Raw genomic sequence first — 23,742 nt, forward strand, 5'->3', positions numbered from 1 at the left:
GAGTGAGACAGGCGCCTCTTGAGTTTGATATAAGAGGAACTATTCATAATTCTGTTTAATACAAAACTATGCTTGAAGAAAGTAAAAGCCGCTGAAAGGCCTTTTTATATCAGCTCTGTCTAAATATTTGTCAGATTTGTGTGCATGAGAATAAGTAGGCTCAAGGAAATAGAAAACACTCTGCATGCCTCTCTGTGTGTGTGTGTGTGTGTGTGAGAGAGAGAGCGAGAGAGAGAGAGAGTGTGTTAATGTGCACATGAAGAGGCATGTGTATGTTTTACAAACGGGTACTGAAGACTTATTTGTCAAAGGACCAGGTCCTTTGCCCACATTCCATCACTAGCATTCTGGAAGAAACGCACACAAGTTTTACGTCACCAGTAGAACATGAAACAAATACATGAATATACAAAAAAATAAATAGCGACAAGTGAGTTTCTTATCTGGAATCTTCAAAGAAGGGGGATGAATCTGCATGTGCACTTTACTGTGGAGTAGATTAATTAGCTCTGCAGTAAAGCATCGCCATCTACACATGTGTTGGTATTAGGGTGCAATAAACTAATTACTGTAATGTAGTACTGTTGGGGACAGTACTGTCTTATGGCAGAGTAATTCACTGCACTGAAACTCACGTGCAGACACTGAATGGGGGGTAAATTGTAGAGCTTTGTGAAGCTTCAGTAGCTGATCCGATTTGGAGGAGATTCAGCCCGATTTGGCATCCATATCTCCGAATCCAAATTGAATTGGGAGACCCATTAAAAGGCCCAAATCAATTCTAAAACTTCTGAATCAATTCAGAGAGATTTGGAGATTCAGCCATAGACTATACAGGCAGCAGTCTTCATTGACACTGGATGCAGCTGCCACCAGCTGGTAAGTCTGTTGTGGTGGACGGAGTGGGGAGGGAAAGAGCATGGTGGGGGGCAGATCAATGCCCCCGCAGCAAGGTGGGGATTGGGGCTGGGGCTAGGACAAGCTTCCCCGTGGAGTCGCAGGACTTGGGGAGGGGGGCTCCTGCCACTGCGTGCCACCAGTCCGGGAGCTGCTCTTCTAGTGGCTCCTTCAGCGCCTCTCACTGGTGGTTCGGGAGGGCATGAGAGTGGGCGTGTGCCCCCAGATCTGCGCAGGGTGGGCTGGGTCATGCTGTGCTCCGGGAGACTAGCCCCAGCTACCCGCCTCCAGACTGTGCTCTGCGGGGTGGGTGGAGCCAGAGCTGTACTCCAGGCAGCTAGCCCCAGCCACAGTCCGGAGCATAGCCCTGGCCCTGCAGAGCACAGTGTTGGAGCGATGGAGAGGCTCCAACCACCCTAAAATTCCCCATAGCCCCTGGCACCAGCCCCATCCTGATCCAAGGGCATGCGCCCACCCCCATACCCTGCCGCTCCTCGCCCAGTCAAGGCAAAGCTGCAGCTTGTCTGGGAGGCATGGGGAGGCTGGAGCAGCTTCTGCCACTCTGCGCTGTTTGTCTGAGGCAGCACAGCGGCACCATCCCACGCATCCCTGCCCCGGCTGGGCGAGTAGCGGGAGGGCATAGCGCCTGGTCCTAGTATCTTCCGCCACTCGTCTGGAGCACAGCCTGGCACAGCCCACCTTGCGTAAATCTAGGGGCACACGCCCACTTTCATGGCCTACCGGACTGGCAGCAAGGGCCGCCGTAGGAGCCACCATAGAATCATAGAATCACAGACGTTGGGTCGGAAGGGACCTTGTAGATCTTCAAGTCCGACCCCCTGCCTGGGCAGGAGAAAAACTGGGCTCAGATGATTCCAGCCAGGTAGGCATCAAGTCTCCTCTTAAAGACCCCCAGGGTAGAAGCCAGCACCACTTCCCTTGGAAGTTGGTTCCAAATCCTAGCCGCCCTCACTGTGAAGTAGTTCTTACGGATGTCTAATCTAAACCTATTCTCCAACAACTTGTGGCCGTTATTCCTTGTCATGCCAGGGGGTGCTAGGGGAAACAAGGTCTCTCCCAAACCCTTCTGGTCCCCCCTAGTGAGTTTATAGATGGTCACCAGGTCCCCCCTCAGCCTTCTCTTGTGAAGGCTGAACAGGTTCAGGTCCTGCAGTCTCTCATTGTAGGGTCGGCCCTGTTGTCCCCGGATCATGCGAGTGGCCCTCCTCTCAATGTTGTCCACATCCCTCCTGAAATAGGGCACAAAGAACTGGACACAGTACTCCAGCTGTGGCCTGACCAGTGTTGCGTAGAGGGGGAGGATCACCTCCTTGGCTCTGCTAGAGATGCATCTGTGGATGCACGACTAGGTCCGGTTAAGCCCTGCCAACCATGACCTTGCATTGTTGGCCCATGTTCATCTTGGAGTCAGTAATGACTCTAAGATCCCTTTCTGCCTCCGTGCTCTCAAGAAGGGAGCTTCCCATCTTATAAGTGTGCTGTTGGTTACTACTGCCCAAGTGCAGCACCCTGCACTTGTCAATATGGAAATGCATCCTGTTTTTTGTTAGCCCACCCCTGTAACCTGTCCAGGTCTTGCTGCAGTCTTTCCCTCCCTACTAGCGTGCTCACCTCACCAGAAGAGCAGCTCCTGGACTGGTGGCGCGCAGTGGCTCACACTTGTGGAAGCCCCTGTCCCCAAGTCCTGCAGCCTCCTGCCCCAGCTGGGCAGCTTGTTCCCGCCCCAATCCCTCCCTCGCTGTGGGGGTGTTGAACTGCTGCCTCCCCCACCGCGCTTCCCTCCCCGCTCCACCCACCACAACAGACTTACCAGCTGGAGGCAGCTGTGTCTAGCATCATCGAGGACTGCTACCTATATAGTCCATGGCTGAATCTCCAGATCTGACTCGGCTGAATTGATCCCACTGAATTGGCTGAAACTGAATCTGAAGCAAATACTTGCTGCTTTGCACAGGCCTAGTAAATTGTGCCTGCTTAGCTCAGTCAACTGGGGGCCTGCCCAGCTCAAATTACTGCTGTCCCAGGCACATGTGGAGATGCTGTGCCCAGGAGCAGCTTACTCCAGCTTGAACTGCTCTGGAGTTTATTGCTTTGCATTAATTGCATGTGTAGATGGGCCTGGGAAGAAGCAAAAACACAAGTATACAAGTCTGCAAAGATTCAGAGCATTGTTCTCCATTATACAGACAGAGGCCCATAAATACACAGAGGCCTATCCATCTCCAGGCTCCTGTGGAAATGATCTGCTGCATGGGAATGGGAATACAGGTGCAATGGAAATTCTAAGCTTTAATATAAAATGGGGAAGGGAGCCTTAGAAATCTACCTATATAACTGGCAAAACTCCTTTTGCTATAGAAGGTGTGACACACAGTTGAGCCATTCTCATTCCACCCACTGGAAGGCATTGGTGCACATACATATCAGAAAGTTCATTATAGTATCATTTCAGGTAACAGGGGGGATAAAAGGGTTCAGTTAACCCATCAGGAATAAATTTACTTTGGGATTTGCTGAGGCCAGTAGTGAGTACTGCTGAGGGCAAGGTGCATCTTTGTTCTGGGGAGAAAATGGTTGATTCATAATAGGCTTGTCTTGCCTTGCTCTCCTTACCCATAAACTCCAGGGCCATCCCGCTGAACCTTGCCTTGCTTGCTCTGGTGGTCAGTTCCACACCCTGACTCAGGCTGTGAAACAGTAGGGAGTGGTCCCATATGCAGCATTGGCCAGGATGAGGCAGGACTGACACAGAGCCAAGGACTGACTTTGTACTCTGGCTGGCAGGAAGATACAATGGGCCGGGAGTGTAAAACTTTCTGTCTCTTTGGATAGGTGCCAGGAAAGGGCTAAAATTGTGGGAAAGAGAGGCTTTTGTTGCCTCAGGAGAGAAGGAGAGGAAACTGCTTCGGGGAAGCAGAAGGAATAGGAGGAAGACTGGTGCTGAGTTTGCTCAGTTCCTGTTCCTCAGGTTAAATTCCTGTAGAAAAACATACTTGCCCTTATGGTTGAAGTCACAGAGTGTCATCAAATAGAGTCCTCTCCACTGGCACTGAGTGCAGTTAACAATCCCATTATCCTTTCTGAAAAAGGCTCTTTCCTTCAAGCCATGCTAGGCAAAATTCAAAATGATTAGCAAAGTGGCACTAGCCTGCAGAGAGGAACTGAAATCAATTGGGTTATGTGTTTTCAGAGTTCACAAAGTCCATCTGGATAAATCAGGTCCTCTGAATACATCTTCAAATGAAGTGGGGTGGGCATGTCACTGACCTCAGGTCTGTAATGTAAACACCTTCTACCTTCTGTTTGTAGACACTTAGATATGGGATGGATCAGACCTAAGTTTCAGTCTGAACTGCTAGGGTATCTATTGAGGTTTCGCTGGCTTTATAGGGTGTCTTATCAAGAAATTTCAAATCAGTGGACGCAGCATCACTGCTCATCTTGTTTCCCTCTTGAAGGTGATCTAAAAATCCCCCCCAAAAAAGATTTAATTTAGCAATTTATGTTAATTTTCCCCATGAGCAGGTTACGAGAGTCATTTGCCATATAAACTCTATGGCAATGCACTAGTCCCCTGTTGTTGCATTGGTTGATTTTGCTGTGAGACCTGAAACTGCACCATGCTGGCCACAGTTATGGAAAATGCTTGATGATTTTGAGCATTTGGCTTCATACAGTTTTAAAATGGCTTGGCTTTCAGAAAGTGCTGAGCATTTGCACTCTGCCAGTCAGGCCACTTTAAGGATGCCTAAAGTTTTGCATCCAGAATCACTTAGCATTTTGGGATACACCATGATGCCCACAGTAGCTTTTCTTTTCTTTTCTTTTCTTTTTGGTAGAATTGGTTGAAACTTCTTTATTACTAGGAGTGGAATATGTAATGAAGAAAAATTTGAAAGCCACACACACAGACACAAACCACTCCTTTTTATACAGAAGTTCATTTACAGCTCTGATATTGATGCATAGGTCCACGATAAGATGGGTCTAAACCAAAATCTAAGTTCCAGTGCTCCTATGATTTGGGCTGAGTTCAGATGCAGATCCATACTTTATAGTCTAGGCTGTCCCAAACTCTGATACTTTATTGTGACAGTGAGTTTGGTAGGCATATCTTTGTTACCTGTCATTTATTAATGGACTCAATTCTCTCAGCCTAGTCAGGGGAAGCATTCACACACAGATTCACAGAAGCTTAGGGCTGGAAGGAACCTTGTGAGATCATTGGATCCAGCCCCTTGCTCTGGGCAGGAAAGACTGCTGGGGTAATTCAGTATATATTGCTGAGGTAAACATGATTCCCATTCATTATTCAAAAGTTAGCTATAAAGTTGACCGTTATTCACCGTTATGGTCAAGTCAAAATCGTAACCACAACCTGAGCCCTTCGTAAGGAAATCTTTGCTATTTTATATCACATAATTCTGTTTCTCTTTGATACCCAGCGGATCACTGTTGACTTCAAACACCTGGTTTATTCAGTATTTTTCTTCTCAGCGTGGCATACAAATTATTTTCTTCATAAATCCATCTGCCTTTGTATTTGATCAGAATGAAATACATTTTTATTCTCTTTATTGTATTGTCTTCTGATTTATATTCAGCCTGAGTTTTTGCCTCCCTATATTGCAGTATAGCACAAGCAAAACTGGCCACTCTAGTCAATTAAGAGGTGACTCTCAGTAGTACTCCATCTAGAGGCACTAGATAATAACCCAGGTTCCAGCTGTTACCTCAGGCTGCTATCCTAACTTGCATAGGTTAATGCAGAATTGAATAACAAGGCTCCCATTAGTCCCAAGAAGACGTATCAACTGCATGAGTTGAAGCAGTGGGTTTATAGAGGGGAAGCAAAGAATCCCTACAAAACAAAAGTCAGAACCTTTTGTGAATATTAATCCAGTGTTACAGTTGTGGGGCACAAGGCCTTGAAACACCCCCTTTCCCCTCTGTTGACCCCCAGGCTAGAAATGTCCATTGTTAATTGTCCAGTCTTTACAGAGCAGTGTTTTTAAAGTTGTCCTGGTATGAATAGGCCACAACCTCTCCCTCCCCCCACCCTGGGGCACCTTGAGCCTGTGAGAGAAAGGAGGCACTTAGCTGGCTTGGGTACAATGGAGGCCAGTGTTGAAGACAGCAGTAAATAAGTGGCAACATTGTCTGCCCTATTGGCAATCAGAAAGTCTTCCTTAAGGATAGAAATAACTAACATTTCTGGTGCAGACAACTAAATCAGTGAGAAAGAGCACTCTGTTTGTCCTTTCAGCAGCATCTCTCTTGCCTTCTCCCCCCCCTCCCAAAATCTTTCAGCAGCCCCACAATGAAAATGTTAGGCCATCAGCTGGATTCTCCGTTTATGTGAGCTTCTGGGATGCTAATCTCCAAGTGCCTCTACAGAGAGGTGGCTTTCCTAATTGTTGCTATGATGGAAAAGAAAATGCGTAATAGCAACAATTAATAATTGGGCATTTGCATTTCCTTTACAGTTTTCTGTGCAATGGTTTCAAAGCACTTTCCAAATAGAAGACCGTGGCTGTTTTATAAATATTATTATCCCCATTTTGCTGGTGGATAAACTGAGACGCAGAATAGTTAAGTAACTATCATAAAGCCTCACAGCAAGTCTATGTTATATTTGGAAAAAGAAGCCAGTTTTTCTGACTCTCGAGAAGGAGGTTCAGGTCAGGATGAAGTGAGGAGGCCTAATACAAAATTCTCAGACAGCCAAAAGACCAGAAGAGGGGCTCTCTTAAAAGTTCAACAGCTCCTCTTCCATACCAGATGTCATTCGTTTCTCTTCCTTCTCTAGGACAGTTAAACTCCTTAACAAAGGATTTTTCCATTTAAATCCTCAAGTGTGCCTATAGGGAGCTAGTTCTTTTAGTCTGACTGGATGTGGGTTTTGGCTCCTAAGCCTCAACCCCTCCTCCCCCACAGTACAGTGTGCATACACTAGCTCTATTTGCGCTGCCATCCAACTGAATGAATCTAGGTCCAGCTAGAGAAGTGTTTTTAATGGCGTTTTTCCTCTGGAACAGCCAACCCAAAAGAGCTCGTTGCCAGATGAGAAGAGCTCAGGCCTTAGGACCCATTGGTGGCATGTGGGAGTGGGGAAAAAATACCAGCATCTTCTTTATGCATGGCCTATTCTTACCTACGAGATTATTGCCCAGCAGCATGGCCTTTATATTGGTGGGATTGTATCATTGCAATGAGAGTCATTCTGTTGTGTTGCAGTCTTGGGTGTTGAACATTTTTGGTTTTACCCATTACCCTCATACCATTTTCAGAATATTAGCTAAGGAATTTTAGCTGTAGACGCTGATATTTACCAAATGTGCTTAGGGCAAATGTGTTTAGGTTCAGCCTGTGGCTTGGAGTCAGCCCACGGAGCCATTTCATTCATCCCACAGACATGGGGCTTTGAAGCCATTCAGCAGCAGGAGGGCTTTGACAGTCACTTTTCCAGCGCTGCCATAGGGAGAAGTGCCAGCCAGCTATGGGTGTTTTCCTCATGCTGTGATGGGGAAAAGTGGCAATGGCAGCGGGGCCCTAGCACTCACCCATCCACCTACCTCTGACCCAAACTGGGTCACTCCAGCCTGCAGCCTAAAAATGTTGATGACTGCTGGTCTAGGGGATTAAGATTGGCATTAAAACTAGTGTAGAGTGTGGATTTAAACCTCTTAAGAATGCTTTAAAGTCTCACCCTCTCTCTTCATATGCTATTTACAAAACTGCTGTGTCCCAGGAAATTTTCAGTGAAATTCCTCTTGCGAATACAACCACCTTGGATCCAGAATGGATTTTCAATAGCTCACAATGAAGAGAGAACCATCAGCCGTATTGCTGTTAATGTTGCATCTACTTTTCTTACCACTGCAGGCTCTGAAGACTGTTCTAGAAACTTCACCAGCACCAATGGCACTATAGAGTCACCAGGATTCCCTGATAAGTATCCCCACAACTTAGATTGCACTTTCACCATCGTGGCTAAGCCAAAGATGGAGATCATTCTTCAGTTTCTAACCTTTGACCTCGAGCACGACCCCTTGCAAATTGGGGAGGGAGATTGCAAGTATGACTGGCTAGACATCTGGGATGGCATTCCTCAAGGTAAGCACTGGAGTGAAATGGTGCTTTCTTCAGTGTCTGTCATTGTCCCATTAACAATAAGGATGGAGAATCTGAAATGTTTCACAGTAGTTTGCATCATGAATGTAACTGAAAGCCTAGAAGGTGGTAACAGAGTGGTTATGGTATCTTGCTGTGACTTCAACGAAAGGATTTTTAGCTCTGACACAGACATGCAGAAGGCCTCCTCAACTCAGCTATAAATTCAGCTATAAAGGGGGACCTGGTCTTTTGGGGAGAGCCAAAAGTGACCACATACAATTCTAGCCACATCACCCCTTTGTACCCTATTAGTTATAGAAGCGGGTATTCTTTAGCCACACTAGCTTGATGGGCTGATAGACTTGGACCAAGCTTTGACTTGCCTTTGGCTTTTGAATGGATCCAAAACATTATTGGCCTTCCCTCAGTTGAAGCTAGCAGTTAAATGCTAAGGCTGCAAATCCTGCCTACTTTATTGGCACTTCGGGTTTGTGCTCAGGGAGGGTCAGTGTAGGCTTTGTCTTGCACATACAATTAGAAAATTAGAAATGCATGTTTATCATGGCATCATCTTAACTAAAGACAGGATAGACTTGTTGATCACTAAGGTGCAACAGATATAGGACAAAGGCTTGCTTTATAACCTATTTATCAAATATTATATATAATGCATTGTAATATAGTGATTGATATATTAGACATGCGGAGGGATAGCCAGAGTGACATACATATAACCAGTACTGTGCTTCAGCTTTCTCTGTTCTTAAAAAAGCCCATACCACTGTAAAGTGATGTTAATGAACAAATCTGAAATGCCTTCATGTTATCCTGATTGGTTCTGTAGGGTTGGTTGTTACTTGCTGTTCAGTACCTGTATGTTTTTGCTCAGTAGTGCTGATTTGTTAAAGATTGATGTTCCCAACCAAGATGCTGAAACTAGAATTGCTCCTATTTCTTTTGCAGTTGGCCCCTTGATAGGCAGATACTGTGGCACTAAGACTCCTTCAGAGATCCGCTCAACTACTGGTATCCTCTCACTCACCTTCCACACTGATTTGGCAGTGGCCAAAGATGGTTTCTCAGCCCGTTACTACCTAGTCCAGCAGGAGATTCCAGACAGTAAGCTGGAAATTTTATAGTTTCTTCTAACTTGTGCAGGTCTATGGATTGTTGCATCTGAATCTCTGGGAGTGTTTTCATCCATCTGTGCATCTGAATGAGTAATCCGGAGAGTGTTTTCAAGGGGTTTCTTCTCAGGCAGCAGTACAGAGAGAACTGAAAATAAGTGTGTGTTAGCTTTTGCCTGGGCACTGTTGTTAAGAATGAATCCATCTGACCTTCATCTTTTTAGTTGCTCATAACTTTCTCAAATTCCTTTTGGGGTGAAACTTTCCATGTCTGGTCTCACTCCAGGGGATTTTTGGAAGATTTCAGTAAAATTGGTGCAGCTATATTATTGAAGAGTGGGAAAGAAATGTTCTTTTTTTTCCTTGATTTTCTCAAAATACAATTACCCGGACTGCCAGTTGAAATTTCATGCTTGTCTAATTTAAAATGTCTGAAGCTAATAATTTCAAACTTAAATTTGTTGTCTGTTCCTCACAAAGAAAGGGAAAAGATTTGATTTGATGAAAATAAGTTGTGTACTTTTAGTGTTGTGAATGCATAAACTTGTAGTGTTAACATATGCATGTTAGAAAATGTTGTTTATTTTTTCATAGTACCCTTCAACTAGAACAGTAGCTCTCAGCATCCTTGTACCATGAACCTATGTTGCTACAGAGAAAACTTTCAGAATACCGTACCTGTCTCCCAATTTTCTAATTTGTATTTATCCAAAGAAAGGGTGGGTCTGGGTGACCCCAATTTGAGCACACAGGACTTTAGCTACTTAGAGCAGTTTAGAATACCAGCATTAAAGGCTGTAATGCTAAGGACTCCACAGTGAAGCTTCTGTTAATGAGCCCTGCCTCAGGTATGTCTCAGTTAAAAAAGCCTGAGATGGGACTGCATGGGTTTGTGTGTATTCCTTTCCCATCCTGCTTTTGTGGTTTTGGCCCCCTTTTAGAAAACAGGGACATTAAATGTTAATTCAACTTAAAATTTGAAAAATTAAAAGAGCAAAATTATTCAAGAGACGAATTCTGTTTTCACTGGGCGCGTCTACACACACAGTTAATGCAAAGCAATAAGCTAGGGAGCTTATTGCTTCTGGGTACGCCATTTGAACATGTGCCCAGGACGACAGCATATTGAGCTAGGTTGGAGCAGCCCCAGCTGGCCGGGGGCTCTAGGGGTCAGACTGCCAGCCCTGGGTTACTCCCCACACTCAACATGCTACGGAGGGCCTGGCTAGAGCATGAGGATGCTTCAGTATGGGGCATGTCAACAGGCAGCCCCCACACTGAAGCACCCTCATGCCCCAGCCAACCTGAGCAGTGTCTTGTATGTGCGTTGTTGTGGGGTAAAAAACTGCAGCAGGATAATACTTCTATTTACAAATACTATCCTGCTGCACAGTTAATTAGTTTACTGCAGCCTAATAGGGACACACATGTAGACACATGATGTTTACTGCACAGTTAAGAATCTACTCTGCAGTAAACGTCTCATGTAGACGTGCCCACTGAGACTTTAATGGTACCCCTGAAAGTATAATTTGGCTTAGTGTTTCAAGTGCTGTGTATAACAAGGCCATGTTTTAAAAAAAAGGATGTCAGTAGAGCTATGTCATTGTATGTGAGTTGAGGGCTTGGCCGGCTTAGTTCTTTTTTGCCATTTTTTTGTTAAATGTATCTTGCCCCTGTTTGTGGGACATATGCCACAAAATGCACAAGATGTGCATCATGGCTAAATTACTGCACCTTTAAAAGCCTTAAAAGAGGAAATTCAGAAAGCAAGATAATAGATTTCTCAGTCTTAATTGGTAGGAACCTCCTATGATTCTGCTTTTCCACCCCCTCTGTCAAGTCTGACATAAACTCCTGATCAACCATTATATTCCCATCTGACCTCAACACCTCTTGGACTTTGCAGAGTGCGTTTCTTTCATGCCTTGCCCATTCCTTGCTTTGGCTGTAGTTAGGATTCATCTCCTAGCTTAAGAAATTAAGTAGCTTTACAGCTAGGTGAATGGCTTAGCACAACTTGATGTGGGCAGGGGAAGGCAGTCACACATCAGAGGTGGCCAAAGAGTGTGGAGATGGCATTTACCCAATTCTAGAAGTGGGAAAGGTCTTAATAACACAGTCCAGATAATACAACTGCCAATAGGTCCTTCAAACCCAAGGCCACCCTTTGTTCTCACAGATGCTTTCACATTAGTATTTGCAGTGGTTTTGTGTGCTCAGATAGCCCTGTGTAAATACATTCATTTTTATGGGCATAAGGATTTGCTCCAGGATTCTGGGGAGTAGTTTTGTGGCTGACTTCCAACTGGAACGGAAATATACAGGATTTGTAAACTGATCTGTGCATGTGTCTGCTCTAGACTTCCAGTGCAACGTTCCTTTGGGGATGGAATCTGGCAGGATCTCCAATGAACAGATCAGTGCCTCCTCCACCTACTCAGATGGGAGGTGGACCCCACAGCAGAGCCGGCTCAACAGCGATGACAATGGATGGACTCCCAATGTGGATTCCAACAAGGAATACCTCCAGGTATGTCCTGGTCCCAGTGGGCAAAAGGGGAGAACAGAAGCCCTAGATTATCCAGGTAGAACATTAACATGCTGGGGAAGCAGGGCTCTTGATATTAGGCTTAGCAGCAGTTGTATTGCCAGACAGCTGGCGTGGCGTGTGGTGCTGCACTGACCTCTAAATCTCTTTTGTCAAAAGTGTGATCTGCTGGAGTTCCCACCAGTCTTGTCTTGTGAGGCAGTGCCGCAAGGTAGCTGGCATTGGCAGGCACCGCTGGGAGAGCTTTGTAGCCAGCCCTGGCAGAGCAATGCAGCAAGAATGCGTCTCTGCAGGAGGCGAAGCCAGCCTTGGCAAGGTCCTGCCACTGTACTCTGAAGCTTCAGTGCCCCTCCCCCCCACGCTGCTTTGAACGAACCGATTCTCATGCTGTTAAATTGACCCTTGAAACATGAGGCTTGTAGGATTTTTTATTGCCTCCGTGACTTGCAGGGAATCAGCAATGGGTTAGCTGCTGCTGCTGCTCTTCAGCAAAGTCAGCCTGACTGCCTTTGTGCAATGAGCCAGCCCTGTTGACCCATTAACATTCCTGTACAAGGTCTGACTTGACCTCATGCCCCCTAAACTTTGATGGACTTTCCAGAGAGCTGAGAGCCTGAATGCAGCCACTTACAAGGACCATTGACTCTGCAGCCATCCTGACGGCCACAGCCTTAACACAGTGTTGTGAAAGAGTGGCTAGAATAATATTTATTCTACTGGAGATGTAGCAAGCATTGGCAGGGTGGACTTCGATTAGGGGTTTTATAGAGCAAAGGCTTTTGTTAGGACCTTGTTTGAACTATACTCTTGGTCCATAAAGGGCTTCTGACTGCATATATATCACGGGGAGATGGTGCATGCTAAAGGGCATTAAGAACTTGAGGTAGTGAAATGTCATTGCCTGAAGCAGATATCTAATTCTTCATTCATGGCAATGCTACCAAGCCAGCTCCTGTGACCTTTTTTAACCCAGATAACTAAAAAAATGGAAAACCATGAACTGCAGCTCTTGCTAATTGGACATCATGATTATATTTTACATGGAAAAGCTTGGCCTCTGTCCCATTTAAAAGGATGTGAGCTTTCAATTTTAGTGAAGATCCTGTTGTCTTGTCTGAGGGGGCACTGTATAACTTTCACATACTGGCAAACTTCAAGGTCCTTAATCAGTTTCACTCAGTCCTTGTGCTGGCTAAACCACTGCTGAGGTCAAGCCCTGGGGGGGAGGTCCTCCTGTTGAAATCAATGGGAATTTGCTTAAATAATGGGTAAATGTTGCATAAGGACACCAGGATTTTGCCCCTGTATGATCTTTGGCACATTAGCACTTGCACCACTTCCCTTCCACTACCACTTATTCTTTATTATCACAGTGGTGCTTAGATTCCCCAGCTGAGACTGATGCCCCACAGAAAAGGGAGAAGACAGTCCCTGTCCCAAAAAGTTTACATACAGATAGGATGGGCAAAGGATGGGAGGGGAAAGTGAGGCACCTGAAACACACCTCTGCCCCCTGAATTGCAGCCAGAAAGCAAAACATGAAGCACTTTTTTCTGCAGCCTGTGTGTGGCCAGATCTAGAGTCCAGCAGGGTGAAAAATGATGCTGGAGTGATTGTGTTGAGTGTCCCAACCAGTTTGATCCTTGCATGGGACTCTCAAGACAGAACTCTCCAGCCACTGCAGAGCAAAAGTACCTTATCTCTGTTTTCTACCAAACCTCAAGGAGATTCAGTATTAAATCACAGCTCGTGTAAACTGACAAAGTGTAAATCTCCAGTGCAGGTCCATGGACTGGAGCCACAGCAGTTTGCAGCAGTGGATCATGTGCTCCTTAGTTTTGAAAAATAAGGGATGATCTAGCTTATGATGGGTCTGAGGTTTTTACCCATCTCTTCCTCTCACCTCTTGGAAAACCCAACAAGGTGGACCTTCGTTTCCTGACAGTGCTGACAGCCATTGCTACCCAGGGTGCCATCTCCAGAGAAACACAGAATGGCTACTATGTCCACTCCTACAAGCTGGAGGTCAGCACCAATGGTGAGGATTGGATGATGTTCCGGCATGGGAAAAACCACAAGGTAAATGCATTTCTCCATACTGTTTGCATCTCTATGAGTCTAGCAGTCAGCAGAAGAATGGAATATAATATAATATAATTGTCGTGGGGGGAGAGTGGGTAGGAGGTGGGAGTTGCTGCTTGCTGCCATTGTTTAGTCAGGGTTGAAAGAATCTGTGATATGGCTTTCACCAGAAATAATCCTCCTCATCTGTGGAGTGATCAGGAAATCCTCATTCCTTGGAAAACCTGGCTGCTGTTGCATCTTGCTCAGTGGAGAGAGCCTGCAGTATGTTCCCTGACTGTAAATGAAGGAGAAAATGCGTGTGTTTTGCCACACAAGATTCATGGAGCATTTATGGCCGGAGCCCCGTCTGCATGCTGGGTTAACAATCACAAAACCACATGAAACTGCAGTTCAGGAGTTATTGAGGCCTGGAAATGAAAGGGCACGAATCCTATGAGGGGATCACAATGTCCCGGAGAATAAAGTGAACAATAAATAATGAGGAGCAATTCAGTTTGTCAAGGATATGGGATCGGCAGTAGCAGTCGTGGTTGGCAGTGATGCATTGAGTCTTCTGTGCTTATGCCTTTTCTGTCCGCAGCTCCCAGTTGTGTGTAGGCATGTGGGCTGAGATTGTTTATGAATGTGGATATTTGACCCTTTGAGATATTTGATCCTTTAGATGCATAATGGATGTTCAATGCAGGAGACACTCAAATGATGCTCTGGGAAGATGTTTTTAAGTATGATGAGGTGAGGAGCTAACTGGCAAGTAGGAGAAGTGACTGCTCAGGGTGTAGCTGTGTATAAAACAATAGTGTGTCCTAAGAGGTGCTGTTCTCTAATTCTGCCTGGCTACACGTTCTCTTTAATTAAGGGCACTCCTGCTCATCAGTATGAGGTGTGGCTGCTGGTGCTGTTGCTTTGCACCCCCCTCACTGGATCATGTACATATGTACCATGCAGCAAAGGCTCCAAGAGCAGCTGCCTCCTCTTTCCAAGTATTTCAATTTGTTCAGCTGTTCCATTAAATTAACAGTCCACCCCTCCAATGGCAGGGCCAATGCTGGCATATAACTCAGCAGCTCAGATTTGCAGAGATTTGTTCTTTTCTTTCCTTCATAGGGTTTCATCTTCCATATAAGTGTATTTTTAATTTATGTCTCAGGCTCAGCTGAGCTGCACCTCTCAGAGCAGATGACATTTGTGGTACTTGTGTGACTACCCAGTCCCCACTACTCTAGGGTCTGAGTGCCTCAGCATCACCAATTAATTTATCCTTCAGCACCCTTGTGAGGCATGGAAGGTTTTTATCCTTATTTTATAGCTGGGTAAATGAGAGGTTCAGTGACTTTCCCAAGGTCAGTCAGGAAGTGTGTGTCAGAGCACAGATTTGAACCAGTATCTACTAAGCTATGCTTCCTACTGAAGCTCAGTACAAATTAGTTAGCTTTGTAAGGGTCACAGAACCCCATAGAGATAAGTCCAACCCAGATCCAAACATGTGGGCAGACTGGATCTGGATCTGGATCTGTGCTTCATGGCTGGGGCATATCTCTAGGATTCATGTGATTCCAATGCAAAACTATACTGTGACCACTTCTGTATCATGGCTGGGTATGGGTCATCTGGGAAGGTTTGAAGGATTTTGCAGACCTTTCAGAGGACCCAGTCTGAGTTTTGAGACTATAGCAAAATATAAGGCAGGTGAATTTAAGGCTTCAGGGGGACCATTTTTAACAGCTCAGGTACAAGGGAATGGTTGTAAGAAGGACAGTTAGAAAGATATGATGATAAACAGCCCAGTCATGCTGGTTTTAAATTGCCATTTTCAGGAAATCCACTGTTCAGAGTCAAGGGAGGTGAGAGTGGGGCTGGGCAGGGAGTTTCATCACATGTGACTTTATCCTTCCCATCCCTGTGAAGCTGTAGGTGAAACGCTAGATCCTAAACTGGTATGAATCAGGATAACTGTTGTTTTTATTGGAGCTAAGCTGTTTTATACCAGTCAGGCCTAGTCCCCAAAGTATAAGAACCTATAGCCTAGATACTTTTGTGGTTTCAACCCCTGTAGCAGCATGAATGACCAGTGGAAGATCTGACCCTTTCATGTGTTCAAAGAGCTCTCAGCTCCGTAGCCTCCTTCAAGGCCATTTTCTCTCTTAATTTTTATAAGTACAGTCTCTTCCTCTGCACTTTTTTTGTTCATTCCAGTCTCTTTTCTCTTTTTGTACCTTGGCCTCAATTTAGCAGACACCTCCTGAGGCTGGAGGATAAGTAATTGCTTTTCAGTGGCTTGCCTAACCCAAAATCAGGGTGAGCAGCTCCCCTCCCCTTTAAATGATTCGCCTGCAGCAGCCCAGCAGCAGGGCGAGTGCAGAACCTCTTGACTCGAATATACATCCCCGAGCCCCATAGCGCAGCTCAGCGCATCGAGCACTGGAGGGCTGGCTGCGCTTTTCCTTTAACGTTAATCTCTGCTGTTCCTTCATTAGGAAAGCTCCCAGATGTCTGTATTTAATGTGCAGATTCCACCCTGTTCATGGTGTGTCAGTGCAGCACTCTGCACGGTTCGAGCTGAAATAGTTGAGCGAACCGTGCCAAATAGATTTGTCAAGTCTGCCGCAGTTTGATTTGATGCCATGAGGAGTGGGGAGGGGCAGGGGGGACTATATTTCTGTGTATATGTGTCAGCCCATAAGAAGCTGTTCTGAATCTCTCCCTGCTGCCTGGGTAAGGTGGGCTGGGAGCCAAGCTTCACTGGTGCTACCAGGAGGTCAGCTAACATCTATATCTTCATCTGAAAATTAGAAAGAGAGTCAATTTAGGAGATGTTGGGGGGAAGGAGGGGAGGAATTGCTCTCTCCAGTAAGGGACAGGCAGGTATGACCTCCCCACCACTGTTACCAGTGCTAAGGAAGAGGAAAGAGGAGGATATGGTGTTTACAACAGAATGTGAAAACTCAACTTCAATTCCCCAGCTGCTGTCAGTGTTGATACAGTGCACTAAAGGCAAGGGAATAGGAAAAAGCAGAATAAAGTGGAGGAAAACAAGATTAATGAGCGCTCAAGGCAGTGGGGGATGGCTCTGTTGTTTTCTTGCAAGGTGCTACTACTGCCTTTTGGAGTGGAGGGAGGGGAATGGAATTGCAGACGTGCTGCCTGAGTGAGGTCAGGATTAAAGTCTTTCTGTCTCTGTGCCTGTCTACCTCGTCTGTTCCCATTCAACAGGTGAGGAAGGGCATGCTGTACAGAAAGAAAAGTGATTACGGCTTTGTTTGGGGGTTTGCAAGCCGCCTTCTTTCAAGAGCTGGTTCAGAAAATCGTGCACATGTATAATGCACCCCCATTAATATACACATGGAAATACAAACATGTGAAATAGACATGCCTACTACATATCCGTCTCTATCAGGAATATATTTATGCATGCATGCATGTACACAACATAGGTCCAAAGTGCCACGTGTACATCTGTATTTCAAATGCTCCAAAACCCATGAAGGCTTGGATGTAGCATTCTGATCAATCTCTATAAATGACAGCAGTCAGATTTGGGAGCTTCATTTCTGTTGTACCTGGTGTCAGCACTTGCTGCACAAGAGACTGAATCATTGGACCCACTAGGCTATATTTTCAAGCGTGATATAGTAGTCATTTATATCATATAAATCATTTTGCAGGCAAGTAAAACAAAAAATATTGGTTCTGAAGTGTTAAGTGCTCTCCACTCCCACTGACTTCAAGTAAGGGGCTTGGCCTCTGGCAGCATCAGGCCTTACGTTTATGTGTTGTTGCTATCCTCTCTATACAGCCTAAAATGCATCCGGATTAAAAAAAAGAAAAAAGAATTGATTGTTACCGCTAGTACATTTCTCTTAACAAATCCCTTCTTGTTAGCAGTTACTGACATCACTGAGTACTATGAAGTGGGTATGGATCATATCAGGACCCAGTTCACAAGGACACAGGAATGAGTGCTTGGGGACCTAAGTTTCATTCCTGGCTGCCAGTGACCTCAAACTAGTCATGCCAGCACTTTTTCCTCAGTTTTCCCACCTGCAAAATGAAAATAATGCAACTTACCCTCTTTTTTAAAGTGCTTGCAGATCATAGGATGAGAAACACTAGACAAGATCTGAGCTGCAGTTATTTAAATTTTCTTGTTAATTCTAATGGCTGTCTGAGGACTTGTTTGCTATCTGGCCTCCTTTAGTTATATTTTAAATTGGTGCATATAGAAGGGCAGAGCTCGCAGGTAACTTAGCACCCTCACCTTTCATTAGAAACTGATAGTGGAAGGCACAAGGTACTTACAGTATCTAGGTAGGGACTATCAGGGGTGGCTCTTAGGATAAGTCTGCTCCTTCTCTAATGATACTTCTCCTTTTGGTTTTGCCCAAGGACATCTGGACTCAGTAATCTTAGTGAAAGCTCAGTTCTGTGGGGTTTTTTATCCACAGAGTTCAAGAAAAGATCTAGTGATCTGCTGGCAGTCTGAAACCTCATCTGCATTACAGTATTGTACAGCAGATGTTTAACTCATGTCTCTCAAATCCTGATTTGCTTCTACCCGTCCTGCAGCGTAAACAACTTGTCAACATTTGGCCGAGAATTTACCCTTAGAACTGCACCCAGGAAGTAAGATCCTGGGTTTCCTAGCCCAGAGGTAGCCTTACACTTTGGGACCTCACTTACCCTTGGCAAGATAACTGTAGATCCCACTGCCCTTGTGTCCCAGGTGACACCTTGATCCAGGACCTCCCTAAGTACGTAGGATTCTGCTTGTCCTTAGCAGGCATAAACTGTGATCCAGTAAAGGTTGTTTTCAATGGTGGCTCACTGCCCAATACACATTGTGCCCAGTCCTGCAGGTAGTATGCAGGTCATGCTGTCAGGAGAGGTGATGGCAATTCAGTGAAGTGAGCAGAATTGGACTCTATTGCTCTCCAAATGCTTGCAGGAAATTGTTGCTCTTTCATCCTTTGTTCCTGGCTTTAGTAAATCTGGAACTGTCCATTTCTTCCCCAGAATCCTCATGCCACCATTTTACATCCTCTCCATCTAACAAAAAAAATAATCTCCCCTTCTTGTCTCCTTCATGCTTCTCTGTCTCAAATCCTGAAACCCTAATCCTTTTAGTGTACTCTGTTCCAGGGTTGTGTCTCCATAGGGGTAACATAATCCTGCAGTCAATCTAGTAGGTCCAGGGAGGCATGCATAAGCGCGTGCGTGCACACACACATGCACACCACCCTACATGGCGCAGGAGGGAGAAGAGAGCTGCTGTTATTCCTGCCCCTACCTTAGAAAAGGGAAACCTTTTCCTTTAATGTCTCAAAAAACTACATGATGACAAAAACAGCACTAAAAATAAACAAGACAAGAGGTCACCCCCAACCATAAACTTCCTTTTGGATTTAATGGCGTTTTTCTCTCCTTTGCTTCACTTCTGACTCTGCAGCTGGCAGAATTCCCACACCCACTGGAACTAATGCAGCTTAAAAAATCCCTTAACCAACAAGGGGAAGTTTTTAAAATGAGGAGTGTCATGAATCTGATTTACAAGAAGGGGTGGATGTTTGTGGAAAACCTATCCTTGCTGCTTCTAGTCTCAGCATCTTCCCCTTTCATTTGGTTTCTGCAGCAAATTAATTAAGGAGGTCAGCTCTCATTGATTATCAATTTCATTTTACGTGTAGCCTGGCCGAGTGGATGGAAACTGAAGTCAACATAAAATGTGAGGAAGGGACAGGCAGATCTTTGATGCTGCAGTGGAAACGTGTTGGTTTGACTGCTTCTTAGAAAATGCTTTTAATTTGTTAATGGTTTTCCCATTTGTCTTCTAACTCTGTCACCCCTGTGTGCGTGTGTTCTCCCTTTCATACATATATCAAGATCGCAGCCAGATTTTCAGCTGGCGTGAATCACTGCATCTCCATATAAGTCAATAGACTGATGCTGATTTACTTCAGCTGAAGATTTGGCTCTAAATATGTGCTGAGTGAGTTGAAAAGTGTAGTATTTTGGAGGAATACTGATGTTCTGTTTTATAGGAAAGAGCAGTTCTCCTTTCTTGGAGGTGTGAATTTCACAAACCTTCCTGCAGGTTTTCCCTGTTGGAAGAGTTCAATCTGGGCAGGATTCAAAGCCCACTGAAATCAATGGGAATCTTTCTGTGAAACTCAGAGGGTTTTGGCTCAGGCTTTTAGTTGCAACAAATCAGTATGATTAGCAGCAGACTCTCACTAGCAGGTCAACAGGAGGCAACTCAGGAGAGATAAGGAAGCCAATGTATTGAGAACCAATCAGTGTTGTTGGGGCATATCAGTTTTTGGGGCCATTGTTGGGACACCTTATAAGAGCCTGATTCTTTAACAGGGTTGAGCACTTCCTCTCTGAAAAACAGGCACTGTTAAGATATGCTAAGTTGAGCCCCAAATGGTGAGTCACCCCAAATCACTAGTTGTTTTTCAAAATGCAAAGCAAGATGGTGAGCACAGATGATACAGAAATTGGAGGCTTTGGGAGTTTAGGGGAATTGGCTTAGCAGATGGCAAAATCTCTTCTAAAATAACACAAAATAATTTACCTTAAGGTAAGTAGCCAAACTTAAGGAATCTGAACAAAAAAAGATTTGGGTTTTATTGGTGGGACAATCAGTAAAACTGTCAGTCTGGGGTAGAGGTGCAGCATTAAAAGCAAAGGGTATACAGCCTCCTGTGATATAGCAAAAGGTGGTAATCAGTACCATTTAAAGTACTAAAATGAAGTTTTTCTAGTGCTTCATCTAGGCTGCTGTGCAGCATCACAGAGAGGTTGTTACTACCTGAGAGAGTACCTGGAGTTGCCAGCAAAGATGCTAGCTGTCTTTATAAAGAAAATTAGGGTCACTTCTGCCCATACATGCTTATCAGCAGCTGCTTTTGGTGGGAGCTGCATAGATGTAAGGGCCTGGTTCAGAAAGATTCTTAAGCATGTGCCTAAGTTTAGGCACACGCTTAAGTAATTGGTTGAATTGAGTCCTGTCTGAGAGGAGAATATGACCCTAAGTACGGAAGCAAAATTAAGGTCATTGGACTATTCTTATTAGAAAGAAGAGAAAATTTAACTGAAGAGATATTTTCAGCTTTACAAAAGGGGGCAATAAAGCTGGTAGAGTTGAAAGAGTCAATTCCAGCCTTTCTTTTGTAGGTGTCAATCAGAACTAACTCTACTGAAGTCAGAGGCGTGTTATATCATTGTACATCATTCAGGCCCATTTTCTTCTTACTGCTAAGGGGTTCAAATATTAGGCAATAGAAACTAGGAAACAAGCCAGAATGGGAAGTAATCAGGAAACAGGCCAGATTGGGTGATAATCACCATATGGAATATATTATCAGGGAAGGTGACTAGAACAAGGAGGATAAATATATTTGAGACACCTAGCCATGTTTGGAGAAGGGAGGGATTGAGGCAGAGGATGAAAAAGGAGGATACTGGAATTAAATGAATCTAAAAGAAAAGGCAGTTGCATAGGGCTGGATAAGCATTTTATGTTCTTCTGTCTTATGTTCTTATATAACGTGCTGCATATCAGCCTCTGAGTTGATATACAACTGGAGGCTTTGCTTTAGTGTGGAAATATATCCTCTCACTCAGCATGTGCCTATGTGTATGCACACATGTGCGTGCACACTTAAGACCATTTACAGCAACCACATTCTTTTAGCCCTCCTGCTGGAAAAAAGGATATTTGGTGACTGCTGAGCAAGGGAAAGGATGGGCAGAAGGGGTTCAGATGGGATAAAATGGGATATTAAAAACATATAAGCCATGCTGTGTTGCTAAACGGTAGCAGCGTGATCTATAGTCTCTGGATTAGTATTCTGTCAAAGTTCAAATGTACTCCAAATCCCAATTATCAGCCACATTTGCAAACAATGGACTCCACTCCTCACCCCCTCTTAACTAATGCCACCTTCCAGAGGCGGGCTCCCAGCATAAGGCATGGAGAGCAGAATTCTGGATGCAGCATTGTGAACACTTGACAGCAACCATCATGGATTTAATATTGAATTACTCTCTTCCTGCAAAAACAATCTCCATGCCCCAATGTGTTGGATTCCGGGAGGGTTGCATTAATGTGTCCTGTCTGCAGACTTGAAAAATATCTCTTCATAGTGCTGCAGTGGGAGACTTATGAAATGGTTCTTAACTCCCCTTCAAGGCAACAGGCCAGGTTGCAGGCTCACTTGCTCCCCCCCCAAATCTCAGGGATCTATGGTTGAATTGTTTAACTCTTGCCTTTGACAGAAGCAAGTTGGCGCCAAGCATTCTCTGTCTTTCTCTCTCTCCCTTTCCCTCGCTCCCTCTCTCCCCCCTAATGTTTCACTCTCAAATAAATTTTGTGGAAGCTTCTATGCTTAGCAAAGCATATGCAGGATAGGAGAGAGCATAAAGCATAGCCAACATCGCAGTGCCTGTGCAGTTCTTGGCTTGAAACAGATGATGCTCTAACCCTGTGGATGCCCTGAAAGCCTGGCATATTTAGAGAGAGAGATGAGAGCATCCAGCTTTTCTCTGCAAGTAATGTCTTATAATGCCCTGGGGTAGGCAGTTGCACAGTACAGAGAACCAGTTTAAAACTACACCCGAGCTGGATATTTCCTTTTTTTGCTTGTTCCACCCTATGGCAGTGAAAACTAAGACAGAAACATGAGCAGATAGTACTTACCCATGCTATTAAAATAATGGAAGGGAGGAAAAAAATCTAAAGTCCATCTGTTAGTTATTGATTATGGCCATCTGGTAAGACAACAGCTTGTTCATATCATGTCAGATCATAAACTGCCCCGAAAAGCTTTCTTTGTGTTTAGAGTTTCTTTTGCATTGGTGAGATGGGAGGGGGGCAGGATATGTTACTTTGGATAAGTAGATGGTTGTCTGCAGACAAGACACCACAGCATAAATAATTCTGCCTAAATAATTCTGTTTGGTACTCACAAACTGATGTTCCTCTGTGGATTCATTTTACAATGGTTGGTAAGAATTACTGTCCTCTTTTTATAAATGAGGAGACTCGGGCACTGAGGAATTGAAATCAGTCTTGACCTTTTATTTTGGGGCTTCAATTCTTGGTGCCCAATTTGAGGCAGCTCAGCTCTGATCTGAAGTGTCTGAGGGTTTATGCGCATTGACTCTGTGCCAGGCTATATGAAACTTTGAGGCTATAAATCACACTCTGCCCACTTGCCACACATGCTAACTCCCAGAAATGAGAGTGTAGCCACCTTGCACTCTACAGTGGCTACACTTCCTTGTTTTTGGGAGCTGGTGTGTGCAAAACAGGAGCAAGTAGACAGAGTACGCTTCTTAGGTGCACTGCCAGATACAATATGAAGGTGGCATAAATGTGTCCTGACACAGTATAACTTCAGGTGAAGCAAATGGGAAGCAAGGCCTAGCGTGTCTTAGCAGGGCACTGAAAATCAGAAGCTATTTGTGGTATAAGAGGTTACACAATGAATCCATAGCAAAGGCACCTTTCTTTACCTAAGTTTTTTCAAAACGTTCTTCACAGCTCCTGTTGCTGCTTGAATGCTGGCCCTTCTCCAAAAGCTCCTCCCCATCTTTAGGCTGAGATGATCTTGCCAACACGCACCTTCTGGTCAGGAGCAGTCATGCATATATCTTCTCCCCACTGCAGATATTCCAAGCTAACACTGATGCCACTGAAGTGGTTCTGAACAAAATCCACAGCCCAGTGCTGACTCGCTTTGTTCGCATCCGGCCCCAAACCTGGCACAATGGGATTGCCCTCAGGCTTGAGCTGTATGGTTGTCGAATCACAGGTAAGAACATCCCTGTGCCTCTGCCATCCTTCTTCCCTGGGTGAGCCTCCATGGGTCAGACAGAACATAAGCTATTTTTTTTGCATTGCACCTCAGTTCCTCCCATCCTTAATACTGCCTTCCTTCATCT

At 44.8% G+C, this 23,742-nt stretch overlaps 1 protein-coding gene across 5 annotated transcripts in view; it reads left to right on the forward strand.

Moving 5' to 3' along the window:
• NRP2 (neuropilin 2) overlaps nucleotides 1–23,742 on the forward strand; it is a 133,527-nt gene that overhangs the window by 44,972 nt on the left and 64,813 nt on the right. For all 5 annotated transcript variants that reach the window (XM_090044809.1, XM_090044810.1, XM_090044811.1 and 2 more), the window contains exons 4-8: nucleotides 7,804–8,034; nucleotides 8,998–9,153; nucleotides 11,525–11,694; nucleotides 13,636–13,791; nucleotides 23,468–23,612. In XM_090044809.1, the coding sequence (XP_089900935.1) occupies nucleotides 7,804–8,034; nucleotides 8,998–9,153; nucleotides 11,525–11,694; nucleotides 13,636–13,791; nucleotides 23,468–23,612 (858 nt within the window). The remainder of the gene's footprint in view (nucleotides 1–7,803; nucleotides 8,035–8,997; nucleotides 9,154–11,524; nucleotides 11,695–13,635; nucleotides 13,792–23,467; nucleotides 23,613–23,742) is intronic.

This window comes from Crocodylus siamensis, chromosome 4 (genome assembly GCF_052110815.1).
Source record: "Crocodylus siamensis isolate JL-2025a chromosome 4, ASM5211081v1, whole genome shotgun sequence".
Lineage (NCBI taxonomy): Eukaryota > Metazoa > Chordata > Crocodylia > Crocodylidae > Crocodylus > Crocodylus siamensis.